Raw genomic sequence first — 16,810 nt, forward strand, 5'->3', positions numbered from 1 at the left:
CTAGCCAATAGAAGCGCCAGTGATACATAGTGATGTCATTATGTTGCGGAAGTAAACAAAGGAGTCTAATGGAGGTGTTTCAGGCAGTGTGTGGGAGAGAAAAACCCTCGGGAGGGAAATTTGGGAATTTTGACTTTGCAGACCATTTACATGCACAAAAACACACCACAGGAAAGGGAAAACCCCAAAAAGCATAATAGAGCCTCTTTAAGGTTGGTAGTTTTTAAAATGTTACTCGGCCAGAGTACCCACAGCCAATCAGCAAGCATATTTTTGTGACTCCTGTGAAATATTGAACTCTTTGACAAAAAAAGCTATTGTGTGTCAGAAAATATCTGTATTTTCATTAAGTGACTAAAAACACATAATACACTTGTAGGGTATTTACTTTTGGGTATTTACTGCCATAAATCAAATGGTAAAACACAACATGAATAAGTCTTGTAAGTCTAATAACTTATTCTAACCATCTAACCAAAAACCCATTCAGAAAACCCATTAACGTCAAGACGAGGGAACCAGATGTGCACAAATGCTGACTCAATTTTTTGTTTTTGGACTAATTGCTGTAGCACTCTGGATAATGTATTTTCATTAGATAACCACTGTCAATGTTCCTCAGCTTGAATGTATCAATTGAATTATGCATTTTGGTTAGGTATTTTATTTGTGTGTATTCTGTCTAGATTATCTACTAAAGCTAATAGCATGTTTTAGGAAAAAGCTCATGTCCATATAGTACTTACTTTTCATCAGAGGTGGGAAGTAACCAAGTACATTTACTCAAGTACTTTACTAAAATAACATTTTGAGAGATTTGTACTTTATTTGAGTATTTCCATTTTACACTACTTTGTCCTTCTACTCCTATATAATTCAGAGGTTAATCGTGTACTTTTACTCCCCTACATTTATTTAATACCTTTAGTTACTTTACATATTTAGTTTAATGATGTGAAATATAATCAACACTTAAATCAGACTTTAGTTACACCTGGAGTAAATTCACAAGCTACCCTGCAGTATACAAAGTCATTAAAGGTCCCATGTCATGGCCATTTCTACTGATCATAATTCCATTGTTGAGGTCTACTAGAATAGATTTATATTGTGCAATTTTCCAAACTCACATTGGTTTCTCATACAGCATCTCTGTATAGTATGTGTATTCACTCTCTGTCCTAAACGGCTTGTTGGAGCTCCTGCCCCCCCCTCCCTGTGAGCCCACTGTGCTCTGATTGGTCAGCTCGCCCACTCTGTTCTGATGAGTCTACCACTATGGTCTACCACCATTACAGCGGAACATCAGTGATTATGTGTTACAATGGCGTTAGCAACCAGAAAATGACACCAGTAATGACAAACAGATGAGAATGCTGCGTGGGGTCTGGGTGCCGTGTTGGCGGGACGTTGCGCGGCTCGCTGCTGCGAGGAGCAGACAGTGTGAGCTGGATTAATTTCCCCCAGCGTGCCACAGTTTCGCCGCTGAGAGAGTGTGTGTGTGTGAGGAGCTCCACGGATTGGTCCATTTGGGTATGGGCACGTCACTGTACCCAGGAAGAAAACAATGGAAAAAGAGAAATCTCCAACGAGGCGTTCTGGGGCAGCATAGACCGGTCTTTTCTGTGTTAGAGTTTTACTCGCTACAGGGTGTACTTTGAGGGTTTGTGACTTTGCAGACCGTTTATATAGAAATTGTATTTATTGGGATAAACCCCTTGAGATGCACCATCTCGTTTTCAAGGGGGTCCCGACAATAGCAACAACTTACAGACATACATAAACAAAAAGACAAAAAGCAAAACATGACAAACAAGACAAACCACGTACAGTCTGTTAAGTAAAATTCAAGTACAATCATTACAATCATTACAATTTGAGAGACAGTCGAGCAGATCAGTTTCATCAATATCAGTTTCATCAATAAGAAGTGCAGACCAGTTGAAAGTGAGATGATAATGCATGTTTAAACATACCCAATGATGCAAGAGATCTGATAGCAGCAGGTAAAGTATTCCAGTCTGTTGGGGCTTTGAACATGAACGCTCTTCTGCCAATAGATTCTTTTGCAGACAGGACAGAGAAATAAATCAAGTGTCTAACTTGATGATTTGGCGAGTAGGGTACAAAATACTGCTTTAAATAAGGGGGATAGTTAAGATAAATGCATTTAAATATCAGCTGAAGCCAATGCGTGTGTCTTCTTACATTTAATGAAGGCCATTTAAGTTGGTTATACATTGTGCAGTGATGTGTACGAAAAGGACAACCAAGAACAAATCTGCATAGTCTATTGTATTGTTGAGTGGAGCAAGATCTGATGTATGTGCATTTTGGTAGACAACATCACAATAGTCCATAATCGGAAGAATAAGTTGAGAAGCAATTCTCTTTCGGACACTGAGCGTAAAACAATTGCGAGAGCGGTGTAAGACACCAATTCCGTAATTGACTTTTTGTATTACATGATTTATATGTAGTTTAAATGAAAGTTCAGAGTCTAGCCATACACCAAGATATTTAAAGCTATCAACTTTATGCAGAGAAGTGCCATACTTACATTTTATTACTACGTTAGGTTTAGATTTGAGCTTCTGCCTGGTACCAAAGACCATAGTATAAGATTTTGTTTTGTTGAGCAGTAGTTTATTGTGTGATAGCCAGTCCTGTAAGATATTAAAATCCGATTGAAGAGAGATCTGAATTTGTGAAAAGTCAGATTTGGATGTATATATGACAGTGTCATCAGCATAAAGCTGAGTACGACAATTAATGAGACGAGAAGATAAATCATTTATGTAAATAGAAAACAGAAGTGGGCCCAGAGTTGATCCTTGGGGTACACCCTTTTGTTGGATCAACAGGTCAGATTGTTTTCCATTAACAACCACACATTGCTTTCTATTGTGAAGGTACGAGTTAAACCATAACACTGTATTATTAGAAAGGCCAATGCCATGAAGTTTATCCAAGAGCAGATATCGATCAACAAAATCAAAGGCTTTTGTCAAGTCAATAAAAATCGCGCCTGTGAGTTCACCATCATCTGCAGCAGAGTACAAGTCGTTCGAAAATGTAAGTACGGCAGTTGTTGTGGAGTGATTAGGCCTGAAGCAAGAGTTGACATGCATAAAAACCTTCATAACACAATAGGGGATGGGTAATAACCGGAAAAGCATGACATAGGACCTTTAAAACTAGCTGCACCTTTACCAGCTTTGATAACACTTTAATGATCTCAATCAATCTCAATCTTTATTTATTTATATAGCACATTTAAAACAACCTTCAGTTGACCAAAGTGCTGTACAGGCAATAAATATTAAATAACACAATGGGAGTACAATAATAAAACAATAATTAAAAACATGATAAAAAGCACAATAACTAAAAACATATTAAAAAAAACACATACAAATGTAAAAATGTAATGTTCAACTAGTATTAAAAGCCAGTGCAAAGAGGTGAGTTTTTAGCTGAGATTTAAAAAGTTCAATAGACTCAGCAGTCCGGATATGTACTGGGAGGCTGTTCCACAGTCTGGGAGCTGCAACACTGAAAGCCCTGTCACCTCGGGTTTTTTTCCTGCACCGAGGAACCACCAACATATTTTGCTGAGCTGATCGCAATGCCCTAGCTGGAGCATGGCGGTGCAATAACTCAGACAGGTAATGTGGCGCCAGTCCATGCAATGATTTAAAAACAACAAGTAAGTACTTGAACTGGATCCTGTAACTGACAGGAAGCCAATGAAGGTCTGCCAAAACAGATGTGATCATAACGTCTCTTCCCAGTAAGAAGGCGTGCAGCCGCATTTTGGACCAGCTGCAGGCGACGGATCAAACACTTATCAACACCAATATACAGGGAGTTACAATAGTCTAAACGAGACATTATACAGTAAATAGTTGGATTAGCTGTTCAAATTCCTTACTAGGAAGATAGGCCTTTACCTTCCCCAGAAGCCGCAGCTGGAAGAAGCTTGTCTTGACAACTGAGCTTATTTGTTTGTCGAATTTAAAACAGTTGTCAAAGATGACTCCAAGATTTCTGACAGAGGGACGGCTGTAGGAGGCTAAGGGGCCGAGTACACTATTAAAGCCATCCAGGAGTTCAGACTGTCCAAATATTATAATCTCTGTCTTGTTTTCGTTGAGAGTCAAGAAGTTGATTTCCATCCATGATTTTATGTCTTTCAGACAGCTAAGCAAGGCAATCCTAGATTCCTTATTTGCTTTTATAGGCAGGTATACCTGCAGATCATCTGCAAAGCAATGGTAAGAAATGTTATGCTTTTTAAAAATTGACCCCAGAGGTAGTAAATACAGACTGAACAAAATGGGGCCTAGGATAGAACCTTGAAGGACCCCATATGCTAGTGGGGCTGCAGCTGAAGAATACTGGCCAAGATGCACAGAAAAGGTCCTTTCTGACAGATAGGATTGAAACCATTTTAGGACATTACCTTTAATTCCAACACACAGTTCAAGGCGTGATAAAAAAATGTCACGGTGTCAAAAGCAGCAAACAAATCTAAAAGCACAAGCACAGCAGAATTCCCAGAATCAGCAGTTAAAAGAAGATCATTCAAAACTCTTAGGAGAGCAGTTTCTGTACTGTGGCGTGATTTAAAACCAGACTGAAACTTCTCTGATATGCTTGTTTGAAACAAGGTGCGACTGCAGTTGCGCTAACACCACTTTCTCTTGGACTTTAGACAGGAAGGGCAGCTTAGAAATAGGTCTAGAGTTGGAGAGAACAGAATGATCAAGGTTCTGTTTTTTGATAAGAGGCTGCACTACAGCGTGTTTAAAAAAGGTTGGAACGCAGCCTGAGGTGAGAGAGATATTTATCAAAGTTAAAATATATGACCCAATTGTAGTAAAAACATCTTTCAGTAGTCTCGGAGGAATACTGTCTAAGGGGTATTGTGAAGGTTTCAATTTTTTAACCACATCAGATAACTCGGGCAGTGAAACCAGGTCAAATTGCCCGAAGACAGCTGAGCACACAGGAGACACTGCTGGGTCTAAGGTGAGAGGAGGAGGTGAAGATCTGATGGCCAAGACTTTATCATTAAAAAATGAAAGGAACTTTTCACATAGAGTAGGTAATGGCACAACACAGGGAGAGTTACAGGGATTTAAAAGACAATTAAGAGTGGTAAAAAGGAACTGGGGCCTATTTCGGTTTTTGGACACAAGATTTGAAATAAAATGTGTTTTTGCACATTTAACAGCCCTCTGATATTCGCTTAAACCGTCTCTTAGAATTCCCAAGGAAACGTGAAGTTTATCCTTCTTCCATCTCCTCTCTGCTCGTCTACATGCGCGTCTCAGGGCGCGGGTAGAGTCAGTCATCCACGGTTCAGTCACAGGTTTAGGGCGTCTGGCCGTGAATGGAGCGATCAGGTCCAGAATATCCGTGCAAGTAGAATTAAAAAGGCTGAGAATCTCCTCAGCACTGGCTTCACAAGAGTCAATTAATGTGGAAAGCACAGAGTCATTAAAGGCAACGGAAAACTGTGACGCTGTCAGAGGATTCAGCATACGTTGGCGGCGCTCCGGAACGCACGAGTCAACTTGAGAGCAAGGCAGCATCATAGTAAATAACACAGGCAAATGGTCCGAAATACCAGTGTCACACATTTCCCTGATACAAACATCTAAACCATGAGACAACACAAGGTCCAGTGTGTGTCCCTTCTCATGTGTCGGGCCATTAACCGACTGTGTAAGATTAAAAGAGTCAATGAGATTCATAAAATCTTTGACGAGGGGTCGGGAATCACAGCACACATGAATATTAAAATCGCCAATGATTAAAAATCGATCAAAGTTCAAGATAACCCCCGCTACAAAGTCTGAGAATTCCTGAATAAAATCCTTATTGAACTTCGGAGGGCGATAGATCAAAGCACAGAGCACTGGAAGTGTTAAGTGTAGTTCGAAAAGTTGCAGCTCAAAGCTGGAGAAGCTGTTCGACGGAGTTTGACGGCAATTAAAGCTGGATTTAAAGACCGACGCCAGCCCTCCACCTCTACCGGTGGTCCGCGGGGTGCTGATGAATGAACAGTCAGGTGGTAGAAGTTCCGAAAAAGCTGTTAACTCACCAGCATGAATCCACGACTCCGTCAGAAACATAAAGTCCAAATCCCGGGATTTAAAAAAGTCATTAAGCAGGAAAGTCTTTCTGATTCACAAAACATTGCGTACCGGCGAGGGAAGTGCGTATGGCACTTCCTACGCCTGTTTCCCTTTATAAATCACAATCGACTCGTAACGCCCATATTTGCCTATAAATAGTCAAAGAAACGCCCATTCATTCATTCATTTTGACTGACTGCATGAAGAAGATCGCAGGAAATGAGGACAGAACAGCTAAAAAAGACATCTCACACCGTGTCAGATTTTGGTTATTGTGGGGAGGTCGAGATAAATCATATTGTTTGGTGGATGCAGTTTGAACAAGAGTAGCAGCATGGAGGTCGGATCGTCACCAAAATAAATAAATAAGTGGTCCGAAAAAAGTTAATTACAAAACAAATACACATAACCTTCCTCAGGCAGTGTGTTTGTACCGGGGACAGGAGACACCCCCTTGATGAGAAACTCTAAGAAATGATCGGGGAATCCCTCCGGAGTCATAACGACTGGATCTGAATTATTTTTTTGTATTTGGTGGTTTTTGTTCCAGCTGTCGATCAGCAACTATATATCCATAATCCACCAGTTAAAGGAAATACAACTAATGTGTTATGTTATATTAGCTGTACAATTTACCACATATGGTGTTCTTAGTTTCCATACCTCCTGTGTTTTACGAGCGACTTATCAAGTCTTGGCAAACGGCATAAAACACGATTAAACGTGATAGTATATAAAACCATGCTCGTATCTACAACCTATAGAAATGCAAAACGGCGTCAGTTTAGACGTAATTCTGTCCTCCTGCTTACCGCATCATTTATGAGAAAACATTTCATAACATTAACACAACATATTCGAGGTGGTTTTAAATAACATATCCGTATTTATTTATTTATCCAAGTTATGTTTTTGTGTGCACTGAGGAGTCTCAAACAGGCGTGTGTTTAATCATTTTAAGATTGGCTTTAATCAATGTTTGAAAATGAATTCTTCATATTTGATAAATGAGAGGTAACATTTTATTTATGGTATTATTTCCACATATTTCTCTCCATTCTTCCTTCTGCCAACGGTGTCGCGGTTTCTCGTCTCTCCCGTTGTTGTGCTTAGTGCGTACGCATGGGTTAGAGTTTGCGTGGAGGACCGCACATTTTCCCGTCAAGTTAGAATTGTATAAATCGCAAACATTGCGTAGAAACTGGCGTACGCCATTTTTTGAGCGTATATCCCTTTATAAATGAGGCCCCTGATCCTTACGGCTTCTCCGCCCGCTTTCCCCTGCGTCTTGGGTGCTTCCTCTGGGGGATGGCATATACCTGGCGGCGCAGGTATGCCGGTATGCTTGAAAGAAGTGGAGGAGCAGGATTCGAGGTTGGCTCTCCTAAACATTGCTCTAATCTCCTCCTGAAACGCATGATCAATGATCAATAATTATAAAACATATCATATTATTCTGAAATGGACCAATCTGCACAATGACTACTTTTACTTTGGTACTTTAAGTATACTTTGATGATAATACTCTTGTACTTTTACTTGAGTAACATTTTGATTGCAGGACTTTTACTTGTAACAGAGTATTCCTAAACTCTGGTACTTCTACTTTTACCCAAGTACAAGATCTGAGTACTTCTCCTACCTCTGCTTTTCATGTATTAAATACAAAATCTACCCCCAGAACCCTGCTGCTGAAAGCGAGACAGAGTGTGGTTGTGAGAGGAGAAAGATTTCAGCAGCAACACAGCAGCCAACAGGGTGTACGGGAGGGGGAGGGGGGGGGGGGAGCACATGTTCAGCCTTGAACACAGAGAGAATGGAAAAGGTTCAGACACAACGTTGCCTCAGTGACGTGCGACTCAGATATCAATGTTCACCGACATAGAGTCAAGGGGTGAAGCTCCACTGTGTCCCGCTGACAGAGAACAGTAGGCCAAAACGATTTGGATAAATGAAGCAACTGATGTTACATAATGAATAATTATTTTGCCAGGTTTAGGTCTTGCCGTTTCCACCCCTACAGTATTATAAAACAATGGAGATCTGATTCAGACTAGAGAGTTTGTTGTGCGATCAGATGTGTTTGTGGTCTGGGACCATCACCATAACAATTTAGAAAATCTGCATGTGAAGATCTGTTGCCAATATTGAGAGGCTTATGCCAGAATACGGTAGTAAAACATTTTTACTGACTTGAGTTATTTTTGATATAGCCTGATAGAATGGTTATGGTAAAATTCAGCAAAGTCAGCGTGGGAAGTGAAGGCCTAAAAGACTTGAGTCCAGTCCAGAGGATGCAGTGTGCTATAGCACTGTACACAGACATGTCTTTTAGTGTTGATCAAAATTAAATGCATCATTTAATCAGGGGGTTTCATCAAAGGCAGGAAAAGTGTGAAAATAAATCTATACCAGCACTGTAATTACAGATTTACATGCGAGGATAAGCATGTGAAAAACAGAGAGAAACAGATAAATGTTTTCTATTCTAGACTGAACCATTTTGTGAAAACTGTAAAAGTCAGTAAAATCTAATTTAATGGTGTTTTATCAAAGCAGCAGAGTAGTGCTACCACTTATGTGTGTCCTTCTATGCAACAGCATTATTTTAATTCACTTCATACTTATGAACCATATAGAGTGCAATAACTGCTTTACACCAAACCAGTCAAAATTGTATTAAATATTTCAGGTCTTCAATCTGACATTTAAAACCCAAAACAAAATGGGCAAAAAAAGGAACAAGAAAAAGGGTTGGCAGTATAACAGTATGTTTGAAATACTAAGAAACTTGAGACCATTTTGAGCTTTAATATCTGGTGGATGTTAGAATCAGCATTTTGAAAATATGTTCTATTCTGTTACACCTTCAATTTTTCAAATAATGTTCTACCATTCAGTGGAAAGGTCCTTTAATGGTCAACGTTTATTTTCAAAGACGGAATATTGACATTGATGCATAGTCTATTCATTATAAACTGTTGTCTGTATGATCAATGTAATGTTATTTTGCTGTACATTTAATTAAATATATCAGTATTGATTTTTGCTTTTCACCGTAAATAATCAAAAGAAAAGAATATCAGATTGACTGCACTTTAACTGCAGAAAATACATATTTTTTGGACAATGAAAGGGTTAAGAAGGAAAATATTTCTCTGATTCAGATCTTCAGGCAGGGAGCTCAGAGCTGAGAGGCCTCGAAAGAAGAAGCAGCGTCTCTTTGGAACACGTTGAGCCAGGATCAGCAGCAGAGCGCTGCCTAAGGATCCGATGGCTGGAGGAGGAGACACTCCCATGATTGTTACTCTCAGAGAGCCGCTTCAAACACTTCCTTCCTTCCATTTGCTTCAGGTTGTTTGATTTTAATTTGTTTCCCTAATTTTGTTAAATTTGCTTAAGCAGTATGCACTACTTCTGCACAATTTGGGAAAGAATAACTTAGTGGGATAATTTTCGACTGATATCGCAATTGATTAATAAAATATTGGACTAAATGATCATTGTGCAACAATATTGTCATCAGAATTAAAAAATAATAGGGGGCATTTTTAATTTTTGGGGGGTTCTCGCTTCTCTGTAGTGTGTTTGAATAGGTTTATGTGCATGTGATGTGAATGATCTTCAAAGGCTAAAATCATTGTGTTCCCTCCAGAGGAAGTTTCTCCTCCCCTGCCTGAACCGCCTCCAACACATTGCACATTAAGGAGCTGGACATCTCTAAGCGGTTGACCAATCACATCAGAGCGGTCAGTATTTTTCGCATACAGACAGTATGAAAAAAATCAAGGTTTTTTTTAACATTAAAGCATGGAAACCGTAAAAACACTAAACACTAATATGAACCTGAAAACAAGCATTATAAGTCCTTTTTAAGAAGATCTGAATCTCTGATCTCTGCAGCTTCACTTTTAAAACTGTATTTTAAGACATATTTATCCTTTTACATTAATTGTGCTTCCTGCGATTTTAAAATGGCACTTGTCCATATTGCGATTAAGTTAGTATTTCTATTAATTGAGCAACCATATACATCGATTAAAATGTTGTAATTAGAGTGAGTAGTGAGCCTGGACGCTAAGCGTTGTTTGATGGAGCTAAATAGTTTAAGTAACATCTGTTTTCTTATTTGACTCATTGGATGCAGTTCCTCTTTGGTCAGAGGACAGGGTTATCCATCATATTCTGCACCAGTAGTATCACTGACTAGCTTTCTTTACTGAATCACTCTACAGTACTTTTCTCTCGCGGAAATGTGAGCTCGCTGTTCATGGGTAAGTGCTCCCACTCCACTCTGGATATAATTCACCTGACTTCACACACAGATGATAGGAGCGTACACACACCCCTTTTCACTCTGCTCTTTGCCCCTGTTAGTCTTCAAACTGGTTAAAAATAAAATGAATGACTTCTGTCTGTTTGTGTAGCAGTTTTAATAAAGCACAGACCATCCAAAGCAATCAAAATTCCAGGAAATGAAATCTCTGTCCAAGACTGGAATCAATGATGTGGTGAAAGACAGATATGAGTCACTAAACTCAACGGCCATGTCATGACCTCAGCCAGCTGTGCGATTTATTGCCAGATGCATTGGGAAAATAAGTATTTACTTAACCCTCCTGTTGTGTTCGTTTCCCCCCCCCCCCCCCTTACTTTGGTGTTCACGGTCAAATTTGACCGGTCCTGTTTTAACTGCTATTACATGAACACAAAAAACATGAATCATCACCAAATTTCATTTAACACCCTTTCAAACTGTACATATTGTATCAGACTACTGGTATACATGAAAAACTGTTTTATCTGATCCGGATGGTTACTAATTCCATTTCTTTATGGCGGTCATTTTTGACCGGGAACACCATGGGTGTTACAAAGTTGACTAAATCATCCAAAATTCAATGAAAGTGGTAATCAGCAATAAGTTGAATAAAATGAAAGTATAATACTGGAGGGAATTAGCTACATGCCATGCGCAGCTTACTTCCTGGTTTTAGGACGCGTCACTGCACCTCTCTCGTCTCCTCTTCACACACCACACTTTTCGCGGCACACGTACTTACAGCCAATCAGCTCTGAATTATGTGAGATGACGTATGGTGGGGATGGCAGCTCAGTGCCCCTATGGTCATTATTTTTTTGCCACACACATTAAATAGGAAAATACTCTGAGCATGCGCAGTGTAGTTTTTACAGTCACCATTCAGTTAGACAGTGAGAGGGAGGGGCATGATCAGGTTTTGTCCCACATGGCTCTAAACAGCTCAATAGGCACACACTGTGACTGTAGACACTAATTAGAAGAACACAGACTAAAACAGCAATGTACAGACGAATCAGATGATTAAACATGATCTTAAAATATATATATATATATATTTATTTATTTTTTGCATTTTTTGTAATCATTATTTGTAATACTTTCTGCTGACACTGTGTGTCACTGCTGTGCCCCACCTGCCCCTAATGACCAGTCGCCACTGGTAACAGCAGAGCATGGGAAATAAGCTTAACAACAAATGATTAGGTATGTCTATGATACTGATGTGTTTGAGCGCTTTGGATAAAAACCGCAGCTAAATGAAATTGTTTATCTGTCTTAAATCCTAGGAGAACTGATGGTAGCTATAAAAGTCCAAACAACTATATAATATGTAAATCCACATGATGAGGACCGACTCATCAACAATACCTAGAAATAAACGGGCATGTGTCTATTGCCTCTAGGTAAACTATAGGTCAAATGCGTGATAAGGGTCAGCTGCAGTACACTGTGTCTAGGGTACACATGGTCCTTTGTGGAAGTCAGTCAACATATGATTGAGGGCATCATTTTCAAATAAATGGTCAAACCAAACACTAAAACTCAAATGCTCTTTAAAACCGATTGTAGCCAAACATGGCTTTAGGTCCATTCGGAGTGTATTCTGTGGAGTCATATCTGGTCTATTCATGAAATCACCCAATAAATTCAACAAGCTTTTTCTCTCACAAGAAAACTACATTTGACCTGGCAAGCAAAGCTGGCGTGTATTAGAAGACAGAGAACACATTCCAGAGACATTTCTTTCATGGGAGCCATTTAGTTATTAAAAATTATAATCACCAAACACTGAAAGGTATTTTATGTTTGATGAAGGCCAAATTAAATAATTGTTGAAAGTAACTTTATAGATGTTATGTTTAACTGAAAGATAAAATTGATAAAGCACATCGTTAAAATGGCTTTGAGAATAACTCAAACTAAAGGAACATCTAAGTGGAAAATGTATTTCATCCAGTAATCATATGAAAGAACTTCATTTAGTAATATAAAAAATAAAAATATATAATGTATTGGGGGCATATGCATCTAAACTGCAAAGATTGGAACTAGCAAGACAACAAATATGTGTTTTCAAAATGCAGCAGAACTTAGTTGGCAATATATTTAATAAAAGCAACCTGATAATGTCATAAAATACCTCTGCTGTCGGTGCAGTAGAAAACATGATTCCCCTAGCCCCCCTGCTGTTACATTTGACATTTGGTTGTTAAATTAAACAAAAAAATTGAAGACCTTAAATATCTGTCAGGAAGAAATAAAATAAGAATGCACGAGGAGAGACTACATTATTTTTAATTTGTGCTAAAGTTGGGTTAAGATGATGATAGAGTAAATATTCTATTTTGTTATAATGTATGTAGGGATTACTTAACAGGAGACACTCAAGATGCCCATGTCTGGGATCAGATTAAGGTCACACATACGGTTCACATTGGACACCTGCATGAATGAATTAAGATCAGAGTGCAATATGTTCTAGAAGTCAGAGAAACTCACCCGTCTCTGCTCCATTAATAATGGCATAAAGTCACACTTAATAAGAAAGACAATGTAATATAAACCTATTAATATCGTCTTTTTTATGTTCATTGTTATAGCTCACCTTGTGTCATTGTAGGCGACATCCAGCCACTCACCGACTTCCGGCTTCATGTAGTTGGAGTTGGGATACGGCGGCCTCATCATCCCGCCCGGTTGCCACTGCTCGGGTGTTGGCTCCGGACGCACGGCGCTCCTGTCGTATGGATGACATATGAACGCGGTGTTGGCCCCTGTGCTGTGCGCGTTCATGCACGGCCTGGAGCCCCAACACTGCGAGTTGTACTTCTCATTAAAAGTGTAATTACTGTCCCACAGAGCCCGGCCAACTTCCCCGTCCTCACATTTCACTTTGACGCTGTATTGGTCTGGCTGATAACCCCCGAACTTGTTCTCCATAGCTTCCCCGAAGTCTCTCTCCTCGTCGGGGGGCTTGTAGCCTCGGCACGGTCGCTCCACGGCTGCGTGTCCGAAGTGTGCCAAGTTGTTTGGCGCAGTTGTGGCATAAGGACAAGAGGCTGCACTCATCGTGTCCAGATGATCTATCTCCTCTGAAGTAATGCCATCAGCCTCGCACAGCACGAAGTGTGGCTCCTCCGCAGATGTCCGAGTGGAGGTGAGGTGTTGCAGGCGCGAGTCAGTCTCCGAACTTTTGAACATTTCCACCAGTTGCTTCTGGCCGTGCAGAGAGTGCCGGTCATGGCGCGCGTACTCCGCCACTGCCCCCTGAGCTCCGGGACAGTTCAGAGGCAGGGATCCGAACAAATACTCTCCTCGCATTTGGTCATGGAGAGCAGCGTCCATGTCTCCTGTGTCAGCGGACTCCATGGCCAGTCCCAGAGAAACGGACACAGCTTTGCACAGCTCCCTGGCTGTTTCTGAGATTGTGGCGCAGGCAGAAGAGGTGCTGTCATCCACACGGCTGTCTGCGTCTGACCGCTCCTCCCGAGGAGCAGCAGCTGTCTGACGGAACTGCTCCATGTCACAGGCCGCTAGCGGATTAACGTGTCCGGAGCCGTACATGTTAGCGTCTGCATTGTCGGCTTCTTCCAGGCTGCCCAGATCGTTTCCTGTTGAGTTTGTAGTTACATACCCCCGACTTTCTTCAGTTTGTAGCGCCATGCTGGGTGCGCTCACCGCCCGTGTGTGTTCTATCCACCCCAAGTGATGTGCAAACTGTCCGTTAGTTTGGCTAATTTCCCTTAAAGTGTGTACTCTTCCAACAGACTGGACTTTGAACGACAAATGTCTCTGCAACTATCACCTTGTGAAAAACACGTTTTGGTGAAAGGTCCCAGGGGAGCTACAGGAGTCACTAACTCCTCCTGAAGTGAGATCCTCGTAGTCAGAGGCGCTCACAGCAGATTTGATAAGAGGCGAGCAGGGCGTTGATTCATTCATTTGTCAAATGTAAGATTCTTAGATGCTTCAGCCAACGAGAGATGTGCTTCCCATAGCTGTATATATAAAGGTGCTTCCACGTTGACTATTTACGTGTTGTCTGTATGCTGCAACAAACTCACTAAACTACGGTGGCCATGAGGGACCAACGCGCTAGAAACAATTATATTAGCACGCAGGCAAAACAAGCACATGATGAACACATTGACCTAAAGTATCTCAATCAGTTGCAATTCTACAAATAACAATTCAACTTTAAATGAAAAAGATACATAGATCAATATAAACCAAAGCAAATGATGGGGTGAACATAAATAAAATAAAATAGCTTAGGGCCAAACAAGTAACCAAACATGTTAGGGTCCTTATATAAAGTTTCACAAATGTTTATCTTGGAGACATGGTTTTACTTGTAAATTCTATACATTTATGAATGTGTATAGTACCCAGGAGTAAATTAAACTAACTAGACCTCACAGTGATACAGATTTAAACAACACCAAACAGAACCTTTAAAACAAGTGTTATATAAAAAAAATATTATTATTTTTAGAACTTCTTAAGTTATGACAGAGTGCATGCACACCCACACTCACACTGTATTTGGGCAATTATGTGATAAGTAAAATGTATGCTGCTTTAGGTTGTTATTCTGCTGATGTACTGGATGTTAACGGACATGGTGAATCGATAAACGCAGAGCCGGCCCGACCCATTAAGCGAGATAAGCGGCCGCTTAGGGCCCCGCAGCCACTAAGGGCCCCCTAGCAAAAAATAAATGAAAATAAATAATCTCAGTACACCATCGCCGTGATAAGTATGTTTAATTAATGTTGTTAATATGCCTAGATTGCCTACTCTCAAAGTCATGTATTATATGTGACCCGCTCTATCGAAATCAGTCGGAAGTCGCAACAGCTCATTTCAAAATAAACGTGGATTTGTGTAAAAAAATAGTTTTTCGGGGTTCGGGTGTTTTATTTTTATTTTAAACAAACAAAGTCTTGGCTTTCAGAATATGAAACTTTTATTTCCAAAATCACACGATAAATACATACCTGCCAACCCTACCGATATGGGCGGTAGTCTACCGCTTTTGACATGTTTCTACCGCCTACTGACTTAGCTGACTTTCCCTACCGATTTTCAATCTTCCCAAACTATAACAAATAAAAATGACACTACATAGACACTGGACTCAACTTTTGGCGGACACCGTTTAAAGTGTGTCTGCGATCCCATCATACAAACAGTCCTGTGTTTCTGAAAGAGAAACAACGTGCAGACCGGGGGTAATCACTCCCAAATGAGTTTAAGGGAACAGAGACGAAGCATTTGAGTCCTGCAGGGTTTTCCCGTTAATATCAGTGTCTCGAAAACACATGTTGGCGACTGAAAGACATCCAGTGTTTAGTCTTTTCCTGAAGCATCCTTCACCTACAGTGTCTCAACTGAAAGAGGACCACAAACACACAAAAAATATAATACAATTTTGAGATTTGGGGATATTTATCTCCCATTCTTTCACTTTTTCTGACATTTTCAACACCAAACATGTCATTAATGTCTCTGTTTAGTGAACTACAGCAATCTGAAAGCCTGTACATTATTTATATCACACTTTATCAATAGAACATGCAGGAAATGACTTTTTTAATGCAGTATTTTCTGATTTATGGCGCAACACAAAGATATTTCGCTCTGTGCAAACCTTTGACTCTAATATGTCAACAACATGAAACAAGAATATGAACCTGGCTTTATCCAATGTTCACACAAGAGTTCTACATCCTGACACATCCTTCATCTACACTGTCTCAACTGAAAGAGGACCAGAAACACATTACAAATATAATAAAATGTGGAGACTTTGGGATATTTATCTCCCATTCTTTTACTTTTCGGGCATTTTACAGACCAAACATGTCGTTGATGTCACTGTTTACCAAACTACCACTTTTTCTGAAAAATGCATAAAATGATGCAATATATGTTAAATACATGGCTTATACATGTAATTACTGGGGTTCCATTTCCACTACCACTACCATACCACTTTTTCTGAAAAATGCATAAAAAGATGCAATATATGTTAAATACGGAAGAGGGGGGAGAAAAAGAGATCTCCGTCCTCGTGTTTTATTATATAGAGTCGTTATTCATTTGTTTTAAAGCTCAATAAATAACAAAGAAGACCTTTGACCGGCACTTTTCTAATTTTGTCCGGAAGATTTAAACTTTAACGGACATCTTGACCTGCGAAACAAACTGAAACTGAAACTCTGCCGCATGGTCCCCTCGTTCCTTGGAAGAGGCGGAGAGGTGGGTGTTTGTCATCTGCTGGTGGACTAACCGGAGAGAATTACAGTGCTTGCCTCGACGGGGAGGGATTGCATTG

At 40.1% G+C, this 16,810-nt stretch overlaps 1 protein-coding gene across 2 annotated transcripts in view; it reads right to left on the reverse strand.

Moving 5' to 3' along the window:
* The window catches only part of ar (androgen receptor), a 35,514-nt gene extending 21,250 nt beyond the window's left edge, over positions 1 to 14,264 (reverse strand). Inside the window, exon 1 of one of the 2 annotated variants that reach the window (XM_034113374.1) lies at positions 13,076 to 14,133. In XM_034113374.1, the coding sequence (XP_033969265.1) occupies positions 13,076 to 14,133 (1,058 nt within the window). Of the gene's footprint in view, positions 1 to 13,075 lie in introns of both variants that reach the window. The other variant, XM_034113380.1, reaches the window with a different exon arrangement.
* Between the last annotated feature and the right edge of the window lie 2,546 nt (positions 14,265 to 16,810).

This window comes from Trematomus bernacchii, unplaced genomic scaffold (genome assembly GCF_902827165.1).
Source record: "Trematomus bernacchii unplaced genomic scaffold, fTreBer1.1, whole genome shotgun sequence".
NCBI lineage: Eukaryota > Metazoa > Chordata > Actinopteri > Perciformes > Nototheniidae > Trematomus > Trematomus bernacchii.